The 27,476-nt window shown below is 37.5% G+C and overlaps 1 protein-coding gene across 1 annotated transcript in view; it reads left to right on the top strand.

The window, feature by feature from the left end:
• The window catches only part of LOC149065432 (uncharacterized), a 43,876-nt gene that overhangs the window by 11,777 nt on the left and 4,623 nt on the right, over nt 1–27,476 (top strand). Inside the window, exons 2-10 of the mRNA XM_089253581.1 lie at nt 13,618–14,265; nt 17,231–17,357; nt 18,127–18,169; nt 18,341–18,415; nt 18,520–18,562; nt 18,676–18,767; nt 19,042–19,129; nt 26,979–27,039; nt 27,252–27,360. Of these exons, the coding sequence (XP_089109707.1) occupies nt 13,683–14,265; nt 17,231–17,357; nt 18,127–18,169; nt 18,341–18,415; nt 18,520–18,562; nt 18,676–18,767; nt 19,042–19,129; nt 26,979–27,039; nt 27,252–27,360 (1,221 nt within the window). The 5' untranslated portion in view covers nt 13,618–13,682. The remainder of the gene's footprint in view (nt 1–13,617; nt 14,266–17,230; nt 17,358–18,126; nt 18,170–18,340; nt 18,416–18,519; nt 18,563–18,675; nt 18,768–19,041; nt 19,130–26,978; nt 27,040–27,251; nt 27,361–27,476) is intronic.

The raw sequence follows: 27,476 nt of genomic DNA, 5'->3' as shown, positions 1-27,476 counted from the left end.
CCAAATAGAAAGTAGGAAATAAATGAAAAATCATTGAATACTTATGCTTTATTTTTAAATGGTCATTTTTGGATATTGATCCAGAAACGACGTGTTTTCTTGACCAGAAGATATATTTGTTGCTCTGTGGTTCTATTATTAAAAATTCCTATATCACAGTCTTATGGAGTTACTATAGAAAGGATCCACACATTGAATAATTATTTATATCGTTATATCGCATTATATCGTTTTTCGTTTCACTGCTGCAAATAGGACAAATTTTTTATGTTCAACATGGTGACTCACTGCTTAAATTTTTCAAGAAACCTTTTAATTATTCCTTATTCCTTAGCTTTGAGAAAGGTTAAGCTTCTCGAAGAGGTTTCTACTCGATTTATTCATTGGAAAAAGCTTTTATTCCACTTTCACTTTTGCCTCTAAAGAATATTCCGGGCACCCCCGGGACACCTTATAGCTTTAGGTTGAGAATCATTGTTCTAGATTTTAGGCTGTCGTAGAACGTTAGAGAGTAGGTATAAGAGAAAACCACGGGTGCCTATATGAACTTCTTAAGCCTGGTTCCACACCTGCAGAATTTCGCAGCGCAAAAACCGGTTTTGTGGTGTGGCTACGCGAAATCGACCGATTGAATCGCCCGCGCTGTGCTAGCCACACCTCGAAACTGGTTTTAGCGTTGTGGTGTGGATCCGGCTTTACACTCAATCACAAATTCCAAAATTTGAGTAGACAGTCACCTCAAATCAAGTTTCAATTAGCAAGCCTCCTATTCGATAACTAACGAACAACCACAGGCACGGCCCCTGATATTGATCTTTTAGTGAGTTTATAGAGATATATCTCTGAGTCTCTCACATCAAGCTATAGCCCTGTCGGCCTCTCTCTTGGGGATGAATGAATGAACGCCAGAACTTTGCCACTGGACTTATCCCGTTGCCGAGATCTCTTCCAGCCCAGCTTCGTGGCAGAGTCTGGAATACTTTATTTTGTTTCAAAAAAAATTACAACATATTTTCCCCGGGCAATTGGGTACTGTCGCGATTAACAAATTTTGTGGTGAATACAGACGAGATGGGGTTGGAAGTTGGAGAAAAAGGGGAGGGTCATGACCCCAAGAAAAAATAGCTAATGACCAGTGCCATGGACCCATATCCTAGAATCGGACAAATAGATTGGGAAATTTGGTGGAATTCCAGGCCAGGAATCAATACGGGGCTGTAGTAAATTTAAGGTGCAAAAAATAAAAATAAATAAAATAATTACTGGATCCAATCAGGGTCTAATGCATAGTCTCCCAAACTTTTTGTTCCATCGCCCCCTTCATCAGAAATGTTTTCCTCTCATCGCCCCCCAACTCAAGTAAACCCATAGGATCCTATGTTAAACCAGCAGGTTCTATCACCCCCTTGGACCATTCCATCGCCCACTTTGGGAAACACTGGTCTAGTGGTTGGAGGCATGTCAGCTTCCCCTTGTGAAGGCCATGACTGACTGAGGGGAAGAAGCTGAGAGCCCTCCAACCTCTGGATCAGGGATGAACCCCGTTTTTTTAACCAGTGGTCATCATCATCGCCGCTGTGGTGGTCGAGTGGTCATAATGAAGGCCTCGCGTCGCGAGGTCCCGGGTTCGAACCCCACCATCGCCACAGTGGTGGTCGGCTGAAGTTGGTTTTCTGTGGTTCCCAACTTCAAGGCACGAATGCGAGCCGAGATCTCCCCTTTAAAAAGTCTCACCACAGAGGGCAACAGATCTACAAACAGTGAAAATGTAATTCAATCATAACACGTCACTCAATTCACTTCTGAAATATAGATGACAGAACTGAAAAATCAAGCACAACACTACATTCGCACTCAGACTGTTAGGTACACACACAGTTACACTTCCGGCACAACTCACTAGGTAGTAAATCGCCCATATATGGTGATAGACCTGAGTTGTGCTCGGTTTGAATGAAAGGAAAGTGGTCATCACCTCCTCCTTAAAAATTAGTCAATTTAAATTCTATTAAATTATATATATATATATTTTGAAAGGGGCTTCAATTTACCTGACCACTTTAAAACTGTATTCCATTGTGAGGCACAGTCCCGTTCTATGCCCATCCTTCACATCCCTAGACCACTGGTGCCCTTCCCAACGAATTTATAGTAAATTTATACTGCTGTAAAAAAATATAAAAGATTCATTCCAGGCCCACAGGCTAAGAGACCTGTCAGCATGGCCCCCACAAAGGTAGGTGCTGACAGTGCTTCAGTCCGGGGTCCGGGACGATTCTTATCATTTTTTGTTTTTCACACTGTAAATTCACTATGGAGATGCCCTAAAAAGATCCCAGCCCTTCAGCAGGATGAGGCCTGTTGACCTCCATATGGGGATGTGGGCTGGGGCGCATGGCTTGACATGACCGATTCGCGTTATGCCTTACATTGAAGTTCCCATTGAAGACCCCCCACAAAACTATCAACAACACATAAACATTAAATTACAGTGGCGTAAAAATGTCAGGGAATTCACCCGGATATTAATTAATTACGAAAAAAAATTACTTTTCCAATTAGAGTTTGTAAATTTAAATTTTTATTTAGTCCAAACTCGAAAAACAAATGACCCCCGGACCCTAAAATACATATAAAAATACGCATCGTTCGACATTACCATGATGATGACGATGATGACATGACAAATTACTGATAACAATCTCCGATATGTATTTTGAGCGTTTCCTCCCAGTGGAAAGGAGTGATGGGGGGGGGGGGGGTGTCCGCGCAGTGGAATTCCGAAGGGGGCGAACGGGTAACGGGGGTTGGGAGCGGGTGCAGAAAGAGAAAATTGTTTTAATTTTTGCCAGCTGCAAATTTTCGAAATGAAATATTGTCTGCAAAAACCCCTTTTTTGGTGAAGGATGGGTGCTCGGGAAAAGTGTGGGTGCCTTTTCGGGGAGGTGGAGGGGGAAGATTTTAAAATGATTGCAGGCTCTTTTCTGGGAGCAAACCGATAATTAAAAGTTTTCCGAGTTTTTATCCACCGCCACCACTACCATCATCATCATCATCATTGTGGGGAGGGGGGGGGGCGCTCCCGCTCCATTCCTTATTGCCCACCATTCGACAAGTGCACTTTTTGGCGGCTGTCGCTTCTCTGATTTATGCGGAATGACATGTCAATATGGACAAGAGGAAAGAGTTCCCTGGGGGGAGTGGGCAAGAAAATATGTGTGTGTGGGTGGTAGAAGCCTTCGCCCCCGTTCGCCACTGAGCGTGTACTTTGTTTTCTCTCCACATCGATTATTCAAGAGCCCCCCCCACCACTGGCGTTTTTTTTTATGCCAAATACTCTTCTTCACTTACATATATATACGTTTCTTTACGCTAATTTTTAAGAAGTATTTTAAGGGGCCCCACTTTGTTTCACGGTTTTATTTTATTTTATTTTACTCCCCCCCATCATTTGCATATTTGTACGCTTGTTATCGATTACGTATGAGTTTTCTTGACTTGAAATTGTTCTTTGAGGGAAACGGGAATTTTTGCCAATTTTTCAACGTTTTTGGTAATTTTTCTAGAATTTTTTTGTTTTGCAAACTAAATTCAAACGAGAAAATTTATTTAAAAACAATAATTTTATGTAAAAATTCTTTTGGACTTGAAAATTTGAAAATTACTTTTTTAGTTTAAATTTTATAGTCCTTGATCGGACATTGGAGATAAACATAAGATACCTCAAATATCCAATCAAGATTAGAAACAAAATCCGTAAAATTTACATTTTCACCCTAACCTTACATCTTTTGCTCTCGCATGTATATAGTAGAAAAGTCCATTACAAAGAAAAGAGGGAAAGAAAAAGAAATTTCCGTAGATAATAGGGTTGCTGTAAAGCTTCGCGATGGTGAAGAGAGAGAGGAAAGAAAATACAGAGAAATTGTTGAAATTTATTCCACTACCGTTTGGAAATAATATTACGCCCGTGATCGTCAAGAGGTTAAAAGTAGTCTTTTTTCCGAAATTTAAGCTGGCAGATGATTGAATGGTCAGTTGAGTCTGACTGATGTGGGTGGTTTAGCCTTTAGAGCTAGAATTTTAGGGCTTGTAGTCAGTGTGGTCTTAACGGCCCCCAGACAGGGCCTAGCGGGACTCACTAACATGAGATCTGAATGAAATTTTCGAGAGTAAGCACGTAAATTAGTAGGCAAACAGTTTTAGCCAGGTAGGGCCTCAGAAAACTCACTCGGCCTGGAGCTTGTGGTGTTTTTTAGTCGGCCCTGCTTGTTGTAGGCCTACTTTGGTCACGCAAGTGGCCATTAGTATGACTAGAAAAAAGATCCACCTGAAAACTGCTGTAAATTCTTTTTGAATAATATTTGGATATTCAATCCTAAATGATCGGATGGTTAGTTTAGTTAGAAGCTACCACGCTCTTGAGGTCTTTCCCTTCTTTTTGTTTAGTTCTGTGACGGACATTGGTCATACCTGGTGGAAACATTGCTTGAAAATTTAATTGTAGAATCTCTCTCGTTGAATATTAGTTACTATTTCCAGCTGTCGGATGACTATTAGCCATGACCAGCAGCTACGTAATTACTGGAAGTGAATGGATATTGACCAATGTGTCCATCAATCAAAAATTCAATATTAGTCTGAATTCTTTCTGCAGTCGATGATCAAATTTAAGGTCAGTTTAGAAGCCACCAGGTTCTCGTTGAGTTTTGATTTTATTTCTGAGATGGGCATTCCAACTGTCATCCGTCATAACGATGGAACGACATGCTCAAAAATTTGATTGTAAATCTCTCGTTAAATATTAGCCGCTATTTTAAGCTATGTGACCATTAGTTATCAAGCAGCTACGTAATTACGAAATCTTTGATGGGAATAGACATTGGTCTAGCAAATCAAGAATTCAATATCAATCTTAATTCTTTCAACAGTCAAATGACCAAATGATAGTCAAATGACCACAGTCAATGATAAAATGGTCAGTTTAAGAACCATCAGGTTCTTGCGGTATTTTTTATTTTATTTTTGAGACTTACATTTCAACGGTCATTGGTCATAACGGTGGAAATACATCCTCGAAAAGCCACCTCAGCCATCTCGTTGGACATCTTCCCTGTTGTGGCTTTGTATTTGTATAAAACTTAATCGTAGAGTATCCCATGGAATTATTATAGTCATTGTATATAGTATATATTTTTTCAGTTATCAGATGACCATTAGTTATCCAGCTGATCACGAATTCAGTATCAGTCTTAAGTCTTCAAAATAGTCAAATAACCAAATGATAGTTAAATGACAACAGTCAATGGTCAAATGGTCAGTTTAGAAGCCATCAGGTTCTTGCGGGACTTTTTATTTATTTCTGAGATGGACATTCCTACGGTCATTGGTCATAGCGATGAAAAGACGAGCTCGAAAATTTAATATTTAATTCTAGAATCACTCATTGAATATTAATCACTGTTTCCAGCATCAGATGACCATTACCTATCCAGCAACTACGGGATCTATGCGGTGAGTAGACCTACCGGAATGGACATTGGCCAAGGAGATCAAGAATTCAATGTCATTCTTATTTATTTCAATAGTCAAATGACCAAAGGGTTAGCTTACTAGATTTTTAGTTTTTAAGACCAAGAGTCGAAGTTAAATACCGAATGACCAAAATTTGCTATACAAATGAATACAAAAAAAAATCATTCATTCATTCATTAGACGTCTTGGTCTCATTTTTCCATCTTATTATCAGCATTTAACATAATCAATCATAAATAATAACCGCCAAGAATCACATCACATTCATTTCTAGAAATTTTCATCGATATAATTACCTTAACAATTAAGAAAAATGGTGGAAAGGGTGTTGAAGAAAAAACGGGTTTCAATATCAATTACCAGCGATACACAAAACAACTATTATTATACGTGCTATTCATTAGTTATTTACAAGCAAAACTGATTACGAAGAATGACGACTCCGGCAATTGATTTTAGGGGAGGGGGCAAAGGGGACAGCAAGTTATCGTTATTATTATTATTATTGCTCAAAAACGATAGGAGGGGGTGAGAAAAGAAGTAATCACGTGACAAGGGAAGGGAAGAGGAAAGAAAGGAAAAGCTCGAAACAACGAAAATTGTATTTCATAATTAACACTTTCACAAAATGGGGTAACAGCGCCAATTATGAATAAGCTGTAGCCCGAAAAAGCCTTTCTTTCCTTTCCTCTTTTTTTTTGTGTAACCAAAACTAGGCCCGAAAAATTTTCGAAAACTTTTGTAAATTGGAACGCGATTTTTAACGGTGGATTTTGTGTGTTTTGTGGATGTGAAGGAGGAGGATGGAAGCGAGAGAAATACGTATTATAAAAGCGCGTCTGTGGTTCTAACATCAATTTTCAGCCGCGTGGTGTATTGGAGATGATTATCATTAACGTGTCATTTTAAGCCCCCCACTTTGTTAAAATTCCGCGTTTTATTAGCATAAAGTCATCTGTAACTGCCATCCGAAAACCTAACTCTTGCCCTCATTTTGAAGGAACCTCGAACGAAAATATCATTAATTTTGTCAACAAGATTTTGAAAGGTGTTGGTCGGTCTTCAAACACAGTTTATGACGAGAGACATACAACACACACACATGTATATATACACTTTTGGGGGGGGGGGTGCCCGGAGTTGCGAGTGGTGGGCACGAGTGTAACCCATTCTGTGTTATCCCGTAGTGCCTTTCAAGGCACGCTGTTGCCTCTCCATCGAGTTTTATGACGGTTTTTCGCCGTTATGGTTTCCGAAAATTCATCGTTGGTTTCGAAGCGATGACCAACCAGAATGTTAATGGCTTTGCCAAAATTTGTTGGTTCACACAAGTTGAACATCTTCGTCAGTTCTGAGTTCGTTTATCATTAATCTCGCTCTCTTTCTTTATGTCTCTTAAGATTCAAGGGAACGTCTACCTTTAAAACTGTTTTAAAATAAATGACCGGTTTGACGAAAAGAATATTGCTCATACGTTAGGATACGCTATGGATATAATCGTCACTATAATCAATTAAGGTGAATATTTTAATCAGAAAACACATATTTTGGATAACTTTTCAACATTTTCTCATAGTTGAAGCTGACCTGAGGACGTTGGATAGTAGTACAGTATTTAAATTTCTGTTGAGAGAAATATTTCTTTTTTTTAATTTAAACTCTAGATTTGTGAATCTTTAAGGCACGGTCTAACAGCTCATTTTAAAGTTTGACACAGGTATTTCTATTCTAATAAGAATAATGTCAATTTTCACTCATTATCAGGGCCGCAACTAGAAACGAAAATTTATTCTGTCACCCAGAGCCAGCATTCATTTGGTGAACTCCTCCCCGTGATTTTGAATGGGAAAAAAGTAAATCCAGCACCTGGGGCAACAGACACCCCCCTGCCCTCCCCTAGTTGCTGCCCTGCTCATAGTCACTTAAATGCTATCCAGGATAAAAAAATAAATGCTAAAAAAATGTCGTGTCAAGACCACGTCGTATACAAGGCGATTCTGAACAAACTTTAGGGTGTGATAGAGCAGTATTTCTCAACTTGGGGCCATATGGCCGGCCCCTTTGCGTTCATGGGATATGCTAAAGGGGCTACGGGGAAAAACCAAGTGGAAGAGGAGCATGGCAGGTGATTAGAGGAGCCATAGAGACGTGAAAAAACAGATGGGAAAGTGAAGCCCGTACATAACGTAGCCCAGGATCTCATGATTTTGAGACGGCCTTGCATAGAACCCGCACCAAGAGAGAAGCGCACTAGATTCCATCCCAGGGGCCCGGAGATCAAACTTTTATATAAAATTTTTCAAAAGACTTTACTAAAAAAATGAATTCAATAAGTGGTGAAGGTCTTTCTTCTGGATGAAGGGGGGGGGGGGCACGAGAAGAAAAGATGGTCCAAAGGGTGACATGGGTGAAAAAAGGTTAAGAAACTTTGTGATAGCGCACACTAAAATGAACATTTTGTATAAGAATACGTGGGTGCAAGTGGCGCGTTTGAGCTTCGACGGCCTGACGCATAATTGAATTAAAGTGCTATTGGGCGACAAGAACACAAGAACTGCAACAAATTCCTTATTTAAGAATTTCTCACAAACATCCTTGTGTTCAAAATACTTTATTCACAACGTTTTTTTTTACCAGTAAAGAACACTGTTTGGCTTGACGTCCTTAAAAATGGATGCCTGCGTTTTCGGAATATACAAATACAATGCCACAACAGGAAAAATTCCCAACGAGGTGGTTGAGAAAAAGATGCCCATAACAAATAAGTAAAGTAAATAAGTAACAAATAAGTATGTCCATTTATAAAATCATGCAAATGACGTTCACTAGGATAAAAATTCCAATCAAACGTACATACTTCAGGTTAGCAGAGCTAAACCAGCTTCTGATTCTTAATAAGAATCCGCTTCATAACTATGGATTTGATCTTTAGTTAAGAATTAAGAGGGAATTTTGCTATCACATTCTTAACTAAGAATCGTTTTTGTTCCATAGTTAAGAACCGAGGCTACCCACTTCTTAGCTTGATTCTTAGTAAACAATTTTTTTCTTCTATGCGAGATAACTTAAATTATTTCTTTAATAGAAGTTTTTTTATGATTCATATTTTAAAAAATGGGGGAAAAAAAATTAACAATGCATTTTTATTTCAAAATAAGGAATTCGTCAGACTTTTTAAGTTATCGAAAAGTTATCTGAAGGTTGTGTGGGAGAGTTAGAAATAGTGTTAGAGTCATATACAGCACATATATGTTGATAATAGTGATAAAATATCGGATTATTTCAATAAAGTTTGATAAATTTTGCTACATTTATCACATTTACCAGTGATTATGCATAATTCCCCAATTTTCAATCCATAAATATCATGATCGATGAGTCGTAAATACAATTTTCTTAGTATTATGGGAACTTGTAGATTTGAAATTTTTTATTAGTTTAAAACTTGAGAGAAAATTGAATTTCGCCCACAAAATATGTGAGATAAAGCTCTAATCGGCCGAAAAATAATTGTACATAAATTAAAAATCATTATTAACCTGCTGCTGCGTTTGTTTTTTTCACATGCTTCGGTGTACGCAAACAAACCAACATTACAGAAGTGATGACCATTTTTAATATTGATGTATTATCCGATCACTATATATATTATTGTTATTTGACCACGAATCAGCTTTGCAATACATGTACATCACCACGTTCAATTCACCATGACAATTAATTCAAAGAAACATGAAGAATATTATAAAAATTATTGTTAGTCTTGTAATGTTAGCTTCAGTTACATACATAATGTAAACACAACGATGACTCATTTATAGCATAAACCATGGTTTGACAATTATACATAATGACCTACAAATGTGATAGATTCACGGTATATGAGCAAAATTTATCAAACTTACCGGAATGGCCGGTGATTATTCAGGGGCGTAGCCAGAAATTTCGTTCGGGGGGGGGGGGACTACTTTCATTTTGGGGGTGGACCAAAGTGACAGAACAATGGATTTGGCCATCTTTTTCCCTTTTTTCGGTCATTTTCTCACATTTCGGGGGGGACCAAACCCGCAAGTCCCCCCCCCCCCACTCGCTACGCCCTTGTGATTATTCATATAATAACAGCTCTTTATCACTTTCACCATAACATATATAGCATAGTCCCTCTGGAGGGTGGCAGGGATCCATCCCAGTGAACGTATGATGAATCTTTGATTCGAATCATATCGGATGATTAAGTATGGATATGTTTGTTTTTTTACTGCAACATGTTAAAAAAATATTATGTATTTATCATTTCTTCGCAACCGTATTCACATTTGCTGAAATAATATGCGCCATTTTTTCAGGCTAGCGCCGCTCTAAAATTTCTTTTCCTCTCCATCTTGTCAACAACAAGTTGTTGTTAATTTTTAGCTGAGCGCTGATTGGCCAATGGCGAAATTCCCCAAAAAGGGAAGTTTATCGGCCTGTCCATCGTGACGTGACCTTAAGAATAACTTTTAACAATCACATCGTGGTTGCATTCGGAGCTCGATTCTTAACGTGATTCTTACGAACCGATTCTTACGTATGGATGATTGGTTATTAAGAATCAGAAGGTGGTACACCCCCAGGGTCATTTGTTATATTTATTATGGATATCTTTTTCTCAGCCACCTCGTTGGGCATTTTGCCTGTTGTGGCGTTGTATTTGTATTTGTATATAATAAGGGCTGTCTCATGACGCGCCAGAGTCGGTACCAACTGACGTCATCGCTCTGACAGAACCGGTTAATTGCCATTAGCAGCCCTGGTGTTTTAAGGTCGCGCTTTAGTTAAAAAAGTATCAGAGCAGTGACGTCACGCGCCTGATCCGAGACCACGGCCACTGAGCCAAGGCGGCAAGAGCAACTTCAAAAGGAATGCCTTTGAAGCTTTACTATATAGTCCTGAAGCCAAACACTGCCTTTTACATTTTACCCGTACATTGTCTTTGATATATAAATAATTATGGATAAATAATAAACTGCGTAAATAAAGCATTATAATTAAGGTACTCGGAATGCTGTAAGAAAGAATTGGTTGCAATTTTCATGTTATTTTCATATAATAGCACTCAAATTCAATAGTGGCTTGAAACATGGCCGTCTTAACATGGGCTCTCTCGTGCACGGCCCGGGAGTCTCAAGTGCTCACGGGGTCCTTCATGATTAAGAGATATGGTACTCTGAGAGTACTACTTCGAGAATAATTATGTAAGTTGGTAGGCACACACGTGTTTCCAGACAGGTACGGAGCCCCATGATGGTATTAAGGCTGAATACTTAAAATAGGCCACTGGAGCCAAAACTCGTCACTTTCAGTCAGGTATTCTTTGATGAAAGAGTGATTACCCATCTACTCTATTACCCATTAAAGTTTATATACTATAGGTTACAAATTACTCTGTGTTTTCACATCTTAAACAAGCATGGTTAATATCAAAAAATATTTAATGGTTTTTACGAAAAAGAAAAGAACACCATGACCGATATTTAGGAAACCTCAACGTTAATTATATGGTCAAGAATATAGTGCCTATAAAATTATTTTTATAGCACAGCTCTGTGTGATCAGCAATATGACAGACATTATAAAAAATTTCAAGCAAAAGTTATGTCATTGATTTATTTATATAAAAGCGATATAACTTATCAGTATAACTGAATTCCTATTCTTCAAGAAAAAATATTTAGAATATTCCTTTGCGTAATTAGTTATAATTCCCGCAAAAACACTGACCGCACCAAAGACTCTTAACACTTGAAGAGTTTAGTTTCGGTTTCACGAAGCCAACATTCATCGATCGAGAAAACAGACGAAGCGAGTAACATTGTGGACCAATAATCTCTCACGAAATATTTTGGTCCCCTTTTTTAATGAACATTAAAAAAAAAAGAACATTCCTTGGAAAGTTCTTGTTCCATGGCAACGGCGTTTAATCTAATTGAATACTCAGTTGGCCACGGGTGAAAATTAAACATCGTTTTCAAAAAGGGAGGAAACAATCTATTTCAATGGATGAATGAATGCTTAAGGGGGATCGAGTCAATCGCAATCACTTTAAAAGGCCATGTCATGAATGCATAACTGATTTTTGCCTGAGGTTAACATTTGGCGAAATTTATCACAAATTTGGCTCGATTTTCACAAACTTAAAAAAAAAAAAACACCAATAAGAATACATCGAACTCAATATCAGCCGTTGTTGATTTTTAATATGCGGCCAGTATAACACGTTCCTGATCCGATAATCCAAAAAAAAACAACAAAACAGCCGACATATCGACACGATATTTATCGTGAGAAATCTTATCGTGAATAAAAAATATATTTTTGAATATTTCCGGTAAGAATTTTATTATTTTATATTTATTTTAAGCTCAAGGATTACGGAAATTTCGCTTTGGCAAACACTTCAGAAAGGAACCAAAAAATAAATAAAGGGTGCAAAAGGGGTAAATGTGACGGATTCGGAAATGGTATATACATTGAATGGAAATAATAACAATACCCTTCGGAAAATAGCGGAAAGAAAGAGATATGTGAGGAAAAACGGTACCATCACACTTATACTCTTACTTCCACCATCTTTTTAGGAGGGTAAGAATAACATTTTTGCTTATAGTTTTTTAAGGAAACGGTGTGTTTTTTTTTTGTTTTTAAGCAATAGAAGGATATATGTGTATATATATATATATATATAAATGCAGAGCCTTCCTCCTCAACATCCCCGCTTTAAAAAGAAAAATAGAAAAGATTTTGTTTTTGCATCTAAAAAAAACCCAAAAAAAAACCAACCCTCTATTAGATGAATCCTTTTCAACTTTGTTTTGTAAATCCACGTTTGACGCCAAACGCGCATTTTTTTTTCTTTTCTTATATGATAGGATGGAAAAAATTTGTATATGCTTTGTTTTGCAATGTCTTGTGTTTTTGAAGTGCGAAATATGGGTTTAGGAATTTATATATATGTGGTTTTTTGTGTGATATATATATCGCGCGTATATTTTTGTGGGTTTTTTTTTTCACCTTAACATTTTCGAGTTTTTGAGTTTATTGGCGAGTTTCTTTGTTTTTTATTTTGATGGTACGAAAAAGTTTGAAATTTTGGCGTAATTACTGATGATAAAAAGGAAATGTAGTTTTTAATAGTGTGTGTTTTTGTCGATTATTCGGTGAGCTGTGTAATTCTGAGATATATTTTATGTTTATCTAGTATTTTGTAACTTGTTCATTCAAATACATAAATGTTTTTAAATCTAGAAATTTGAAACGGTTTTAATATTTTGAGGACCATATCTACACTTTCAATAGATGTTTTTGGTAGATAACTGGATGATTTTGGTATTTAATGTCCAATGAAGTGTTTCTGGGGTTTCAGTGGACTTGGTGAACTTCAGTGGCCACTTAGGTAACTGAGTATATATTTGAAAATCATGTGTGTGTTAAAAAAAACTTTGTACACTACATGCCTCAATTTTTTCGCCGTTAATAGCTTTACAATTTTTCAAATATTTTGAAATACTGGAAAGTTATGAAGGAATTCTGACAGCAAAAAATTTCTGTAAAAAATCTTGAAGAAACTTGTTTGTATACTGTAGCTGAAGAAGTATTAATGTCACCAGTAAATACAGTAATTGAAATTCTAAACATTTTGGTCCATCCCGGTCATTTTCTGCGTTTCCGTTCACCAATTATATCGAAATTTTTATCATGAATCGTGTTCTGGAAAGTCACAATTATCTATGAATTGATGCAGTTGTTTTCAAACTTTTCCACCTTGCCGTGACAAAGTTTATTCACGGGTCCCCAGAATATTCTAAAAAAGAACTTGCAACACTGAATAGGTGCGTATTAATGCTGCCAGCTAACCTCGACTCCCTATGATAAAGGTTGACAACGTCCTTAGGAGCCATGATGCACAGTTTGAGAACCAATGAATTAATGAGATTCACACTTCAGTTTTCTATGAATTTAAGCTCAATCCATACCATTACGGATTAAGTTGAAAAAGGCACTGTCAATTTAAATTTTATTAACAGATTATTTTTCCTTTGACAGGAAAGGAACGAAAAAAAGTCGAAGCTTCTAACGTAAATACACATATCCAAATATACTTGCATAACATGAATCCTCCGGCATTCACAGACGTCAGCAAAACGGCTCCTTCGGCATTCTACGGAGCACTCTCCGGATCGGTTTGTTTCCCAATGCCACTGATGTACAATCCAATGAACTCATACCCATTCATGTCGACTCCATTCCTTCCTGTTCATCACCCGATGCTATCTCAACATGGGCTTCAAGATTCTAACCATATCCTCAACACCGACTTAGTTAGCAATAGTGCGGACATGAATGCTAAATGTGAAGATCTTGGATCCAGGGCGTTAGCATTCCTCCAGAATAAATATCAGAGTATAGGCAAATGTTACTTGTCTTCAAGCACTAATAGGAGGAATAGTCTTCAGAAATACTGTATAAACTCAGATTTGATCGAAACTCCAAAAAGTATTAGTTCTTCGGCTTTTTATGGAGACGAAAAGACGAGTTCTGGTCCTTTGAGTTATGACCAGGACACTGAAAGAAGCACAAGCATCGGCATGACTACCATATCTGAAAAAGGCAGTTATCTCTCTAGTCCTGCTACAGAAGTCGAGGAGCCCGATTCCTCTGGGAAATGTACAGTGGACGTTGAAGAACAAAAAGGTAATCTTTTGTGTAATTTTCCTGTTTTCATGTATTTTTTACTGGCCGTTCTTGGAATTGTTCAAACACAATTGGATATTGAAAAAATATCCATTAGATTCTTATGATATTGAAAATTAATTTCATTTTCTTGAGTTTCATTTTAAAAAATCGTAATTGTTTTTGAATAACTAAAAAAATAAAATAAAGGAAGGGTCAAATTCAAAACAATTCGCAGTTTTATTATTTATCTAATAGATGGCAGCACACACAAAGTTTCAGAATATCTTTCTATGCAACTTCTAGTAAGCATTTTGACTTTTAAAAAAGTTTTTATAGGAGTGACAGATTACCATATAAAACAAGTGAAAACCAAATAAGTATCGTTTAATTATCGTGATATGGAACTCAGATACCATAAATGTGTACAAAGTTTTGAATCAACTAAGAAAATTATTAAATTTCAATCGCACGAGATGCGTGATGTAAGATAAACGGAGCATTTGACGGCTGATGTACAAGTAAACTGAGTTGCAGGTGCCCGATGAGTGATGTAAATAGAAAAAAAGTCACCTGGCGCCTGATGTAAAACAAGGAGGCATTCGAAGCGTAACTGTAAACAAAAATGACTACTTCCATGTGTAAACAAAAACAAAGCGCTTGAGGTTTAATGCGAACAGAAGGGAGTGAACCGGCATCGAAGCGTAAGAGAGGACGTTTTGACGTACCACGTAAACAAAAATAAGGTCATGTTTTTGAGGCGTAACTCTAAACAAAGTGAAGAAAAACGGAGTGTCTTACTGCAAACAAAAGCAACTAATGCAGTGCCTAAAGTAAACAATAACGAGGTGCACAAAGCCTTACTAAATAAAAGCAGGTAACGCAGGGCCTAAAATGACCGAAAACGAGGTACTCAAAGCCCAACTGTAAACAGAAGCAAATAATACAGTGCCTGAAGTAAACGAAACGAGGTGCTTCATTGCGATGTTTAGTGTTAACTAAACTAAAGCATGGAATCAGATCAAAATCACATGATCACATTCCGCCAATCCAGTACCTCGCTACCGTCTACGTCAAGTACAATCTTACGGAGTTTAAAAGCAATACACCATGTCCCTTGTTCGATGTCGACTTCGTATTGTAAAAAAATAAAAATAAAAAAAAAACAATACGTATATATACATACGTATATAACACACGAAAAAAAATAACTTTCTGGAAAAGGAAAAGAGAAAGACTTCGGCTTGATAATTTATAGCCGTTGCATAAAAAGAGAAGTATCATGTCTCGCTGACTCCTTGACTTCCATTTTATTGCAGTTGATTTGGACGTGGTATTTTCAATTTTGACCGTCAAATAACCGATATAAAATTCCGAAAAGAGCTGTCGAGTATTTGGTCTCTGGTAGAAAGAAAAAGAAAGTAAAAACAAAAAGGCAAACAAAGAAGCAGCGAATTCAGACGATTTTTTAGTATTTGTATCCTTGTTGGGGATCATGAAGGGAGCAAGTGCAGTTTGGTATGTTAATAAAAGAAGATATTGAACAACCAAATATCGATCGCTGCTATCAATTTTATGGAACCTCGAATAAAAATTTAATTTCTTGATATTAGTACGTTGCTGATAAATTCGATTCGCCATCACAACCTTTATTAAGTTGGATCTATGTGGAATGCTACGCTCTGAATGGCGATTAAATAAAACGGGGCGAGCAACATATAGGAAGTTGATTGTGTTCATAACTTTATATTGGTTTGAGTGAAGTCACGTGTGTTCAAAATTTTTTTTTTTTTGATTAAGTAAATAATTGGTGATATTTCGGATGAATGCGTTTTTATGTGACTTTATCCCTCTTTGACGACCTATCAGGGCTCGCGTTTTAATTGCATTAATTTGTAAATGTACTCTGCTCTACAATTTATCGTATTTCTCGGAATAATCGTCCCGGTGAGCAAAAAAAAATTTTTTTAATGCACTGTGGGCTTAATGTGAGTAATCGGTGTATCCACCACATTTTTCTCATGATAAAATTTAATTTCAATTTAATGCCACAGGATAACGAGGAATGTCAAAACGCCTAATCTGTCTTCACACTTCTTCAACTCTCCCCGTTTTTCATGACAAATGGGAATTACATCGAGTTAGACGCTCATAGATAATTTCCTCCCTTTACTCCTCTTCATGAAACACCAGAAATACAATTTCAACTTACTCTTCGATAGGAAGATTGATATGCAAGTCACACAATGTGTGATATTAACGTTCTAACATAAAAGTCCTCCACACTTTTTCTTACTCCACCTGTGACCACAAATCCCCAATGAATAAACGTTTAAAAAAAGTACCATAAGCGTGGTATACGAAGAAAATTCAAGACAAGAAAATTGCTGCATTTATTTGAAGAAATATATATAAAAAACAAAAGTGAAATCTGTTTACAGCTGTTGTGAAATTCACGAGATATCGAGATGTAATACGATAAAAAGATTGTTTCTCGGCAATATTAAGTGGCTTTTGTACGAAATCAAACACCGGTTACAACACGAGGAGGGATGGCAAAGAACAAAAAAAAGAAAAAATCGAACATACCACATGAGTAAACGCAAGAAACGAGATTTCATGGTGAAAGATGGGGAAGGGCTCTATCATCTCAAAAAAGAACAAGATCCAAAACTCGATTGATGTTAGCCATATCAAATGACAAACCAATCTTATGGGGTTTTACCAAAGCCCGTTGGCAGCGAAAAATGATTTGTTGCTGCAAGAGATAACACACATGAAAAAAAAAAGATTATGTGTATGTGTGTGTTTTTCTATATTCCCTCTCTCCATCTCATTGCTCTCCCACTCGATATGCAAAAAAATAAAATAAAAATATACACTATTATTCCTTTTATTTCATCATTTTTCAAGCTAGAATGAACGTTCTTTTGAAATTTTCCTATATACACACACACATTATTGTACACATTTTTATCCTGTTTAGTGACACCGCGCTGGTCATGTGATCCCAACCAACCACCCGTCTGCCCCATTTGCGGAAGAACAATCGACTTGTCTGAGTTGCCCGAACATTATAGAATGGAGCTGGATAGGTTGAATGAATTAGTCAGGTAATACTATGCTTTCTGTATATTAATCTGGTTATATCTGTCAGCGCTTTAAATGATGTTTACTGTACGTAATGACATGTATACTAGCCGAGAAACAAGTTTTACACAGACACTGCCAAGTCATTGCAAAAGTTGAGGACAGTCTTAAATCCGCTTGTCCATTTTGTTGAAGAACAGTCAACTTATCTCAATTTTACTTATATTACAAAATGAGCCTGAATAGGTGTAATTAATTAGTCGGATAATATTCTGCTGTTTGATCTGATTAATAAAGTGTGTTATAATTTCTTTGAATGTTGTTTACTATACGTAAATAAAGAATTTGTCGAGAAGCAAGTTTTACGCCGGCACTGCGTGCTTAACTGAAAGAGTTAAGGACATTCAAAATATGTTTGTTTGATTTATGGGTGAAAATAGACTTGACCGAGCATTACTGAGCGGAACTAAACACGTTGAATGAATTCATCAGGTAATGTTCCGCTGGCTGTATGCTGATTGGGTAAATTCCTCGGTCTCTGGAATAGTGTTTACTTTACATAGTGACAAAACTTGCGGAGAAACAAGTTTTACAGGAACATTGCTCTGTGTAACCTCACGAGTCAAAAACGTAACACTTTCTCGAATCATGTAATGGCCATGATCAAATGCTCACTTGAACTATAGTTGGCTTGAAAAATTCTAAATTGTATATAGGAAAAATAACTATCACATAAATTAATTTTAAAATGATTTTAGTTTATTGAATCTTGTTCAATGGTTTCCGTTTTAGAAAGAAAGAATGGTTAAGCCAAGATGAAACTCAATCTGATCAAGTAAGGCATGCTCTATTTGTTTATAATTAAGCACTTTATTATTATTAGCTCAGTATGAAAGCCGATGCATGAAATTTTAGGGAATTTTCGGCCTTTTCTGGATCCCTTGCGAAGTTGATTCTCATATTCTACCAATTTGATACCGAATAAATTCAGCTATTTTTTCCGTAGACAAACCGTATCGACCCGATTCATATGCACCCATACCACAATGTCGAAAAAAGATGCCCCGAATTCCGGAAAGAAGTAAGTACTTAAAGCATTCGTACAATTGCATGATGAATTATATTTATTAATTGTAATTATACATCTGCATGGGATTAATTAATTTTACACCAAACTCATTTCAGACTTACCTCAGAGTGCGTTCTAACAGGATGAGCAGGCTTGGAGGTGAGTGTTATTTTTTAGGAATCTATAATTATGTTTTAATAATAATGAAACCAAGAATTTCTTCTCTCGAAACAGGAACAAAATATCAATGCGATTATTTTCTTTCATTTCAGTTTGCAATTCGAGGGTCAAGAAGCAAAATTGTGAAGATGAAGCAGAACGATCTTGGAAGATGCACAGAATCAGGCAGCTATGTAGCCCGAAAGTGAGTATATTCAATTAATTGAATACGAGAGAGATGTCAGTTTCTAAAAGTTACTTACGTACATAACTGAAACTATTGGGCTATAAATACAGTACTTGAAACAATGTAGATAAAGTTATTTTCTGTATTTCAGTCCACATGAATCCCTGAGTACTTCCTATCGAAAAAGATTTTCGAAGTTGTATAATTTATATATTTTGTGTTCTGTATTCAACAATACTATTAACGATTTAAATTGCTCAACACTATAAATGTGAGTTTGCTTCTTTTCCAGAGGGAAAATACCTCGGAAGACGCACCACAGTCTTGCGAGAATCCTTCGCAACCAGCAACACAATCAATGCTTCTCATGGATATGTCTGGTAAGTTACGATTAGCTAGAGTTCTTCAGAAAAATGTTTATACTCTTAACCCTCTATAATTAACCCCCATAAAAACGTATTAACTTTTTATTTACAAAAACGAATGCAAATTGGTGGTGTTAGAATATTTTTAATTGAATAATATATCAACACAGCTATTTAATTGATGAAAGTGGATTTTTAATTAGCTAAAATGGTTAATTATGTGTAAAATATACAATTTACCTGGATTTTAATGTTATCTATTAACAGATGGAATCTTGCTTAGAAAATATGAATAGTTTTTACTTTCAATTTTTAATTTCCAATTCCCTCACTTCGGTTGAGAGAGAGAGAGAGATTTTGTAAATTTCAGAACACCTAAAAAATTTCAGTACATTTTTCAGTAAAAAAAATGACATCAACACAGGAATCGACTTTTCCTAGATAACAAAAAGTACTGTACTTACATACAGGGTGTCCATAATTAAAAGACTCTATTTTAAAGTAGCCTACAGGCGAAACCAGTCATCAGAAAATTGCGAAATTTTGTGGAGGACTTTATGAAATGATAGGAATTTGTTTCAGGGGGGAAAATTAGTTGCACATGTCGCCACCAGAGCACGTTTTATTAAGAAATGACACATTTAGGCAAACGTTTACAATTTTAACAATTGTTAAACACTTTTACAATTGTTACTGCAACAAAACATGTTCCACATGATGGCCTTCATTTTCAGATACCATGTGAAAACGCACATAGACGTCATTAGTGTCGTTTGTTAGCTATGTCAAAGACGAAGCCGATGATAATGACATAATTTCATTATGTTCAGTACCTAACACGCGATTCAAGGCACAAAAAACGTATTCACGTCAGAACTTGCGATCACAACTATGACGCAGCCTACCCCAATTTTTTTTTACCATATATTTACTACGTATATTCAAACATACACCGGACTACATAGAGGGTTAAGATCTAACTTTAACGAATCTTATCGATTTCCCGCTTCTTTTTTTTTTTTTTTTTGGACGTCTACTGCTTGACAACGGTGTGGTTATTTTGGTCTTGGACAATGAGTCTCGAACAACTAAACACGGCTGCAATCCGCTGATTGACAGATACAAGTACGAAGCTACAACAGGCAAAATATCTAATGAGATGTCTGAAAAAAAAAATGCCCATAAAAAAATGTATGTCAATTAGACCTAAAATACAGCAACCCCAAAAAAAGCAATTATCATAAAAATAACACACTAAAATAAAACTAAAAAACTAATGGTTATGATGAAAAAAAAACTCTGCCCATAAAAACTTATGGTTGTTTTATTTAAGTATGGATAGCTTCTCAAATCATCCCGTCATAAATGCATAAATTTTGCACACTCTCAATTTTTCGTTCTACCACTGATTCTAATATCGATGGATTTCTGAAAGACTAGAGGTACAGCTAAAAACTCTATAGTTCAATGGATGATACTGTATGAAATGTATTAAATGTATAACATGTTGAAGCTTTTTTTCGGGAGGGGGGAAGGAAATGGAAGATATTGCGGGGGAAGAAGCTTTTTGTTAAAAATAGCATTTAAGGTTTTCTTCCCCTCGCGTTTCGCTCTTTCTTCGTTGGATTCAACCGTGCGTAGAACAGATATTAAAACCAAGCCGAGCATTCTTTTGTCAGTGAAGGTTGCCATTTTTGGTGCATAAGCAACGTTTTGGCTTTTCGAATCAATCTTAAAAGTTTATTTTATTTTATTTTTTTTTTGTGAAGTCTTCTCTAACAATGAATTTCAATAATTGAATATCGCTCGAATGTTCTGATGCTTAAAAAAAATTCCATTCAAATATTTTCCTCGTTTATAAGTGTGAGTTGTTTGGCTAATAATTCTAAAGAGTACATACCCATTATAAATATCAATACTATATTACGCACATAATATTTGTGGACAGCGCCATATTAAGATATAGAAAGGATAAAAAAAAATCAACCAAAGCCCTGGAATCGCTTAACCAATTTCAATTATTCAAGTAAATGAAACAGTGGTTACACAGTTTGAAAATAACGTTTAGGGCAAATTACACATTTATTCAGTAGTGAAATGGGTTTGGATCAATTTTATAAGCCCATATCAGCCTTCAATAATGTGCCAAATCCAGTTTTACAGTTTTAATCTCTTTTTTTTTGGAATAACATGTAGCATCATTCTATGGGACATGTCTTAACTCTCATATATTTTTGTGACCCCTCCCGCAGAGCCCTGGTTTTATGTACCGTGTATTTTTTGGGGGGAAGAGAAGTCAACATCTGAAAAAAAACTGATAAAAACCTACAACAAATGGTTTCTCAATAAAAAAATGAAAATTCTGAAATAAATGAGGTCTCGACTTGAGACTATATACGTTCTACCCGTTAAAATGCTACTGCATGCGTTTATAGTTGAAGAGACTTCTCTCTTTAGATTCTAGATATCGGCGATAACATTGGTCATCGATATCAATTTGTAGAGTGTTCTGTCCCACTGACCGCTCGTAGATATTGGAGTTTTCTATCGTCGAGAAGTGGAAGTACCGATACTATAACAGTTTATGATTGGCGAACGAGGGATTAATCTCGCCAAATTTTTCCAACCGCTACAACCCCTCAATTCTTGGCTGCTTTGTGACAAGGTACAAATCAACGCTACAGCAATAACGTCTGCGCGTTTTCGTCGTGTAGGATGGGGTGGGGGGGATTCGTCTTTCTCTACGCTTCCACAGCACCACCATTCCTTTCGTTTTAACATACTCATTCCTTGCATCTTCCACAGATAGAGAGAGAGGCATGCACAAAACTCCCATTCTACTCTAACCTACCCAAACCCATACCACCCTCCCCCTCTGGGAAAACCTCGGTCCTATCCGCTTTTCCTGGGGGCTAAGCCCGAAATAATACCCTTTCGGGACATAAAGGAGCATTCCATTCCATGCGACAACTTTTGTCCCGGTTTGCTCGGGCAATTTATAGGAATTTATTTGATGTGCGAGGGACCGTCGGCAACCGCTCTCTCTCTCTCTCTCTCTCTCGCTCTTTCTCTCTGTCTCTTTCTAGTCTTTTGGTACCGAAACCCCACTTTCCCATCTTGAATTTGATGGAAAAGCAGGAAAAGGACACTGTGTTCCCGCGCGAGTCGAGTTCGTCGTCGTTGTCGCATGTGTAGATAGACGTCAGGGTTTGTTGGTAGCAGTTGGGAGTCAGTGAGGGAGTTGGCACTCGTGTACTTCTACTACTACTGCTGCTGCTTCTTCCATTCCACCTAAACTCAACCCATCAAACCAACCCACTGCCGTCTCATCCAGACTAAGTAGGAAGAGTCAAACAAGGCGGAATGATGGGTCTGGAAGTTGGTAGCTCTCTCTCTCTCTCGCTGTGATTATCTTTTTTGTCTATGGTACTAGGTACGGGGGGGTTAGAGGGTTAATATCAAGACTCGGCTCGATTTGATAGCGGTTCTGGAGGGATAAGTTGCGAGGGTATATCCGGGGAAATGAGGATTTAACCCAACGCCTGCTTGCCTCGGAGGAATTCATAACTCAATTTTAACCTCGGCTCTTACATCAAACAATTAAATCAAGATGTTATAAGAATTTATCGTTTTGCGTCTCCTCTCTCTTTATTCATTACAGATGATGATAAAGGTTTTCACGAGAAATTTGAATATGTTTCAGTCTTAAAAGAAATTGTCTTTTTTAGCTCTTCGACGTGCGATATTCATCGTCAAATTAGGAGACTTCTCGTAAGGGGAAACTCGTAACATACCATTTCACGCTTTTCACGTGAGAAGTTTTCTGTAGGAGATACTTTCCACAAAGAGGTGGAGTAGCAAACGCATTCCCATTTATTCCGGGTTGTTAAAGGCAGATTCTTCTCTAAAGAAAATTCCTCCAGGAAAGGAATTTAGAATGACGCCATTTTTTATTTCTATCCTTTCCCCTTCTCAATATTCTTTTTTTTTATTTCTTTTTTTTTTCGTCGTCTTCCTTTCCTAACTTTCTCCCGGAAGAAGTTAAGCAAAATAAAACTAATGCTGAAAATTTAAGAGCTTCCGCTATTGCATACCACTTGTTTCTTAACGCTGCGTGCGGAAAAGGTGCTTGCTGCTTTTAAAAGGTATCCATCCTTCTACAGGGTTGTTAGAATACTGTAGAAATCTCGCCAAAAAAAAAAATGGTGCCAATGGCCTAACATCGTCCTCAGCAACCGCTTAAATGTGCATAGGTTTGAAACATTACGTGGTTTTTCACTTTCCTGAATCGAAGAAATCCGTCTAAACTTCAACTTGATGAGGATGATACGCAAAAAAGACTTGCCAGCCAGTTCTTTTTCATGATAAAAAAAATAATCATACTCATATATATATATATATATATATATATATATATATATATATATATATATATATATTCATCGTGCAGAGTCTAGTTTATAGTTTGGCCGCCTGCGGATTATACAAATATTGCTACCATCTGCCGTTATTGTCTAATTTTGACCACTGATTCCCAAAATTTACCGCCCATTCAAACTTCCCGCTCTTGGGATATGTAGCCTACTTATCCGCCCTCTGTAAATATGCCTCTGGATATATGCTGGACCGAATTTCAATTGCAACAAGTGTCCTTGAATTTAAACAATATATTCATTGACTAGTCAAACATATTTAACCCTGGTGGGATACACTAGTGTCCAGGGCACACTCAAGCAGAAGTTTCTACTTGCCTCAATCGAAAAAATTGATCAAAGCTTCAACTGGATGAAAATGCAAAAGACAACCAGAGACTCCGATATACAGGGTGTCCTATCGAGACCGCTCAAACTCTGCACAGCCAGATTCCTCGCTTAGAATGCAGAAAAAAATGCCCAAAGAACTATACCTGTACTACCCATAGTTTTCGAGAAAAATGCGAAAGAAAAGTATGACGTTATATCCGGTGCTAGAAAAAAAAAACTTTATTGGAAACATGAACATCGGTATTTGTATACCTCGATATGCGCAGTGGACATTTTGAACATCTTCCTATGTGAACATATGCAAATACCAGCGTTCGAAATCATTGGTGGTCCGCTGGTCCGAGACCAGTGATTAAACGATCGGACCACCGACAAAAAAGTTGCGGTGGTCCGCGGGACTAGTAGTAAAAAACGTCACCAGTCAGTTTGAACTACAGTAAAACCACTCGTTTGCGGTCATCAGCGGGATAAAAAAATTCGTCAGTTAAAGAGAGGTGACCGTAAATCAGGAGTTTGAAACGAATTCTTATATTATACAAGAGAAAATTATTATTTAGTTGTAAAAGAGGGGTGACCGCATCTGAGGGGTGTTCGTTAAGAGGGGTTTTACAGTAATATTATTCGGGAGAGATTTTTCGTTTTGCGGATCACTCAAGTCTGCGGACTAGTAGGTTTCAGTATTCACTGGTCCGTGGGACAAGTGACTTCTATTTTTCAACTCTAACGCTGCAAATACCGATGTTAATGTTTCCAATAGTGTTTTTTTCTTGAACCGGATATGACGTCATACTTTTCTTTCGCATTTTTCTCGAAAGCTATGGGTCGTACAGGTACAGTTCTTTGGGCATTTTTATGTATTCCAAGCGAGAAATTTGGCTGTGCAGACTTTGGGCGGTCTTGATGGGACACTCTGTATAGATTAAACTGAAGAGCCAAAAAAACTGGTACAGGCATGCGTATGCAATAAAGAGATATGGAACCAATCAGAGTACGGTGCTGCGGTCGGCAACGCCTATATAACACAACAAGTGTCTGGCATAGTTGTTACATCGGTTACTGCTGCTACAATGGCAGGTTATCGAGATTTAAGTGAGTTTGAACGTGGTGTTATAGTCGGCGCACGAGGGATGGGACATAGCATCTCCGAGGTAGCGATGAAATTTGGATTTTCACGTACGACCATTTCACGAGTGTACCGTGAATATCGGAAATCCGGTAAAAAATTAAATCTACGACATCGCTGCGGCCGGAAAAAGATCATGCAAGAACGGGACCAACGATGACTGACGAGAATCATTAAACGTGACAGACGTGCAACCCTTCCGCAAATTGCTGCAGATTTCAATGCTGGGCCATCAACAAGTGTCAGCGTGCGAACCATTCAACGAAACATCATCGATATGGGCTTTTGGAGCCGAAGGCCCACTCGTGTACCCTTGATGACTGCACGACACAAAGCTTTACGCCTCGCCTGGGCCCGGCAACACCGTCATTGGACTGTTGAGGACTGGAAACACGTTGTCTGGTCTGACGAGTCTCGGTTCCAATTGCTTCGAGCTGATGGACGTGTGCGCGTATGGAGACAACCTCATGAATCCATGGACCCTACATGTCAACAGGGGACTGTTCAAGCTGGTGGAGGCTCTGTGATGGTATGGGGCGTGTGCAGTTGGCGTGATATGGGACCCCTGATACGTCTAGATATGACTCTGACAGGTGACAGGTACGTAAGCATCCTGTCTGATCACCTGCACCCATTCATGTCCATTGTGCATTCCGACGGACTTGGACAATTTCAGCAGGACAATGCGACACCCCACACGTCTAGAATTGCTACAAAGTGGCTCCAGGAACACTCTTCTGACTTTAGACACTTCCGCTGGCCACCAAAATCCCCAGACATGAACATTATTGAACATATCTGAGATGCCTTGCAACGTGCTGTTCAGAAGAGATCTCCACCCCCCCCCCTCTTACTCCTACGGATTTATGGACAGCCCTGCAGGATTCATGGTGTCAATTACCTCCAGCACTACTTCAGACATTAGTCGAGTCCATGCCACGTCGTGTTGCGGCACTTCTGCGATATTAGGCAGGTTTACCAGTTTTTTTGGCTCTTCAGTGTACATGTCAATAGTCTCTGACTTAGTGCATTTGAAACAAAAATTATCTTCAAAACAACATGAATTGTGGTCACCAAAATATTTCGGATACGACTTGAAATGACATACAAGTCTTTGTTCAAAGTAAAACATTCTATATGTTGTTGCATCTCTTGGAATTATTTTGGGGAAAAAGAAACATGTCTCGCCGCCCCAAAAAAACTGTTTTCAAACTCAACACGTGTAGACGCCATATTAGACGAGAAGAGAACGCATTTATATATCTCTATACAGTATCCCTATAAAATGTGCCACGTGACTCGAGTAAACCAGCCAGACAGGTTTACACAAATCACGTGACTCGCATCATAATCAGAGTAAACCTTCGACGGCAGCCAACCGTGATCGTCTCGAAAAAAAAATCAAACGCGCCAAGGTAGTAAAAAGAGCGATGACTTACCAAATAAAGTAACCATCCTCACATATTGATGAAACTAGAATGTTAATGGCATGCTTTACACGTGGGTGGGAGGAGAGGGTCCTCACGTGCGAACAAGCTTGTTCCACCCCCCCCCCCCACAAAACGAGGCATTTGTTCCTAAACTTTTTTTTCCCTAATCGGGCGCTGACTTTATTGCGAATTGAACCTCCGGCTCTATAAAATCGGTGGGAAAAAGGAGTCTAGGGATAGAGAAAGCTGTTTTAACACTTTATTATTGTTTCCCTGAGGGACGTCGGGGGGAAATACGACTTTGTTAATAAAAAACAAAAACGAATTTTCCTGAAATTGCAGATTTCAGTTGAAACCATTTCTCTCACATCGTAATTCCACCATCTTGAATAATATTGCTTTCATCGTTTATTGGACTTTTCTACTTTAAAGATCATTTATACATATGCAGTTTTCTTTTTCACGAATTGTGTTTCGATCATTTTTCTCGTGCTTTTCTAATTTAGAATTTTAGTTATTTGAAATTTATCAATTTTTTTGGTTGCCAGGGTTACCAAAACCAAATGAATGTCTACCTCTTGCTGATAGCTCCAGCAACAACTTTGCTGCGTGAGTATCCTATTACTGTTCTTTTTTTTTTGTTCCAGGTGGAATACTAAACTTGAAGTTTTGATTTAGATTTTAGGTTATTCAATTCTGAGTGAAAGTACATAATGAAATATAACTGCTAGCCAACTGATTTTAAAAATTCGATGTACTCGAATTTATTCTGCTGTATATCAAACTGAAAACGTTCCTGAATCCGACTTTCTTTATTGCAGGACGACTTTTAGCGCTTTTCAAACATCGAAATGTCCCACTGACCTGATTAGGCGTTGCGATGACTCTGAACATTGCACCACAACAGACGTCAAATGCTTCATGTGCTCGGTAATTGGATTTAAATTTTCATCACTTAATCAAATTGAAGACAAATATTTATCAGAATAGATGAATGTTTTGTTCATCTATTTGCGTATTTAAAAAGCATTCATTGGCTAAAGGCA

Source organism: Pholcus phalangioides, unplaced genomic scaffold, assembly GCF_987345545.1.
Source record: "Pholcus phalangioides strain wild (caught in Gottingen) unplaced genomic scaffold, Ppha-v1.0 ptg000039l_1, whole genome shotgun sequence".
NCBI classification, from domain to species: Eukaryota; Metazoa; Arthropoda; class Arachnida; order Araneae; family Pholcidae; genus Pholcus; species Pholcus phalangioides.
Note: the sequence above shows the minus strand (reverse complement) of the source record. Positions and strands in the feature narration are given on the sequence as shown.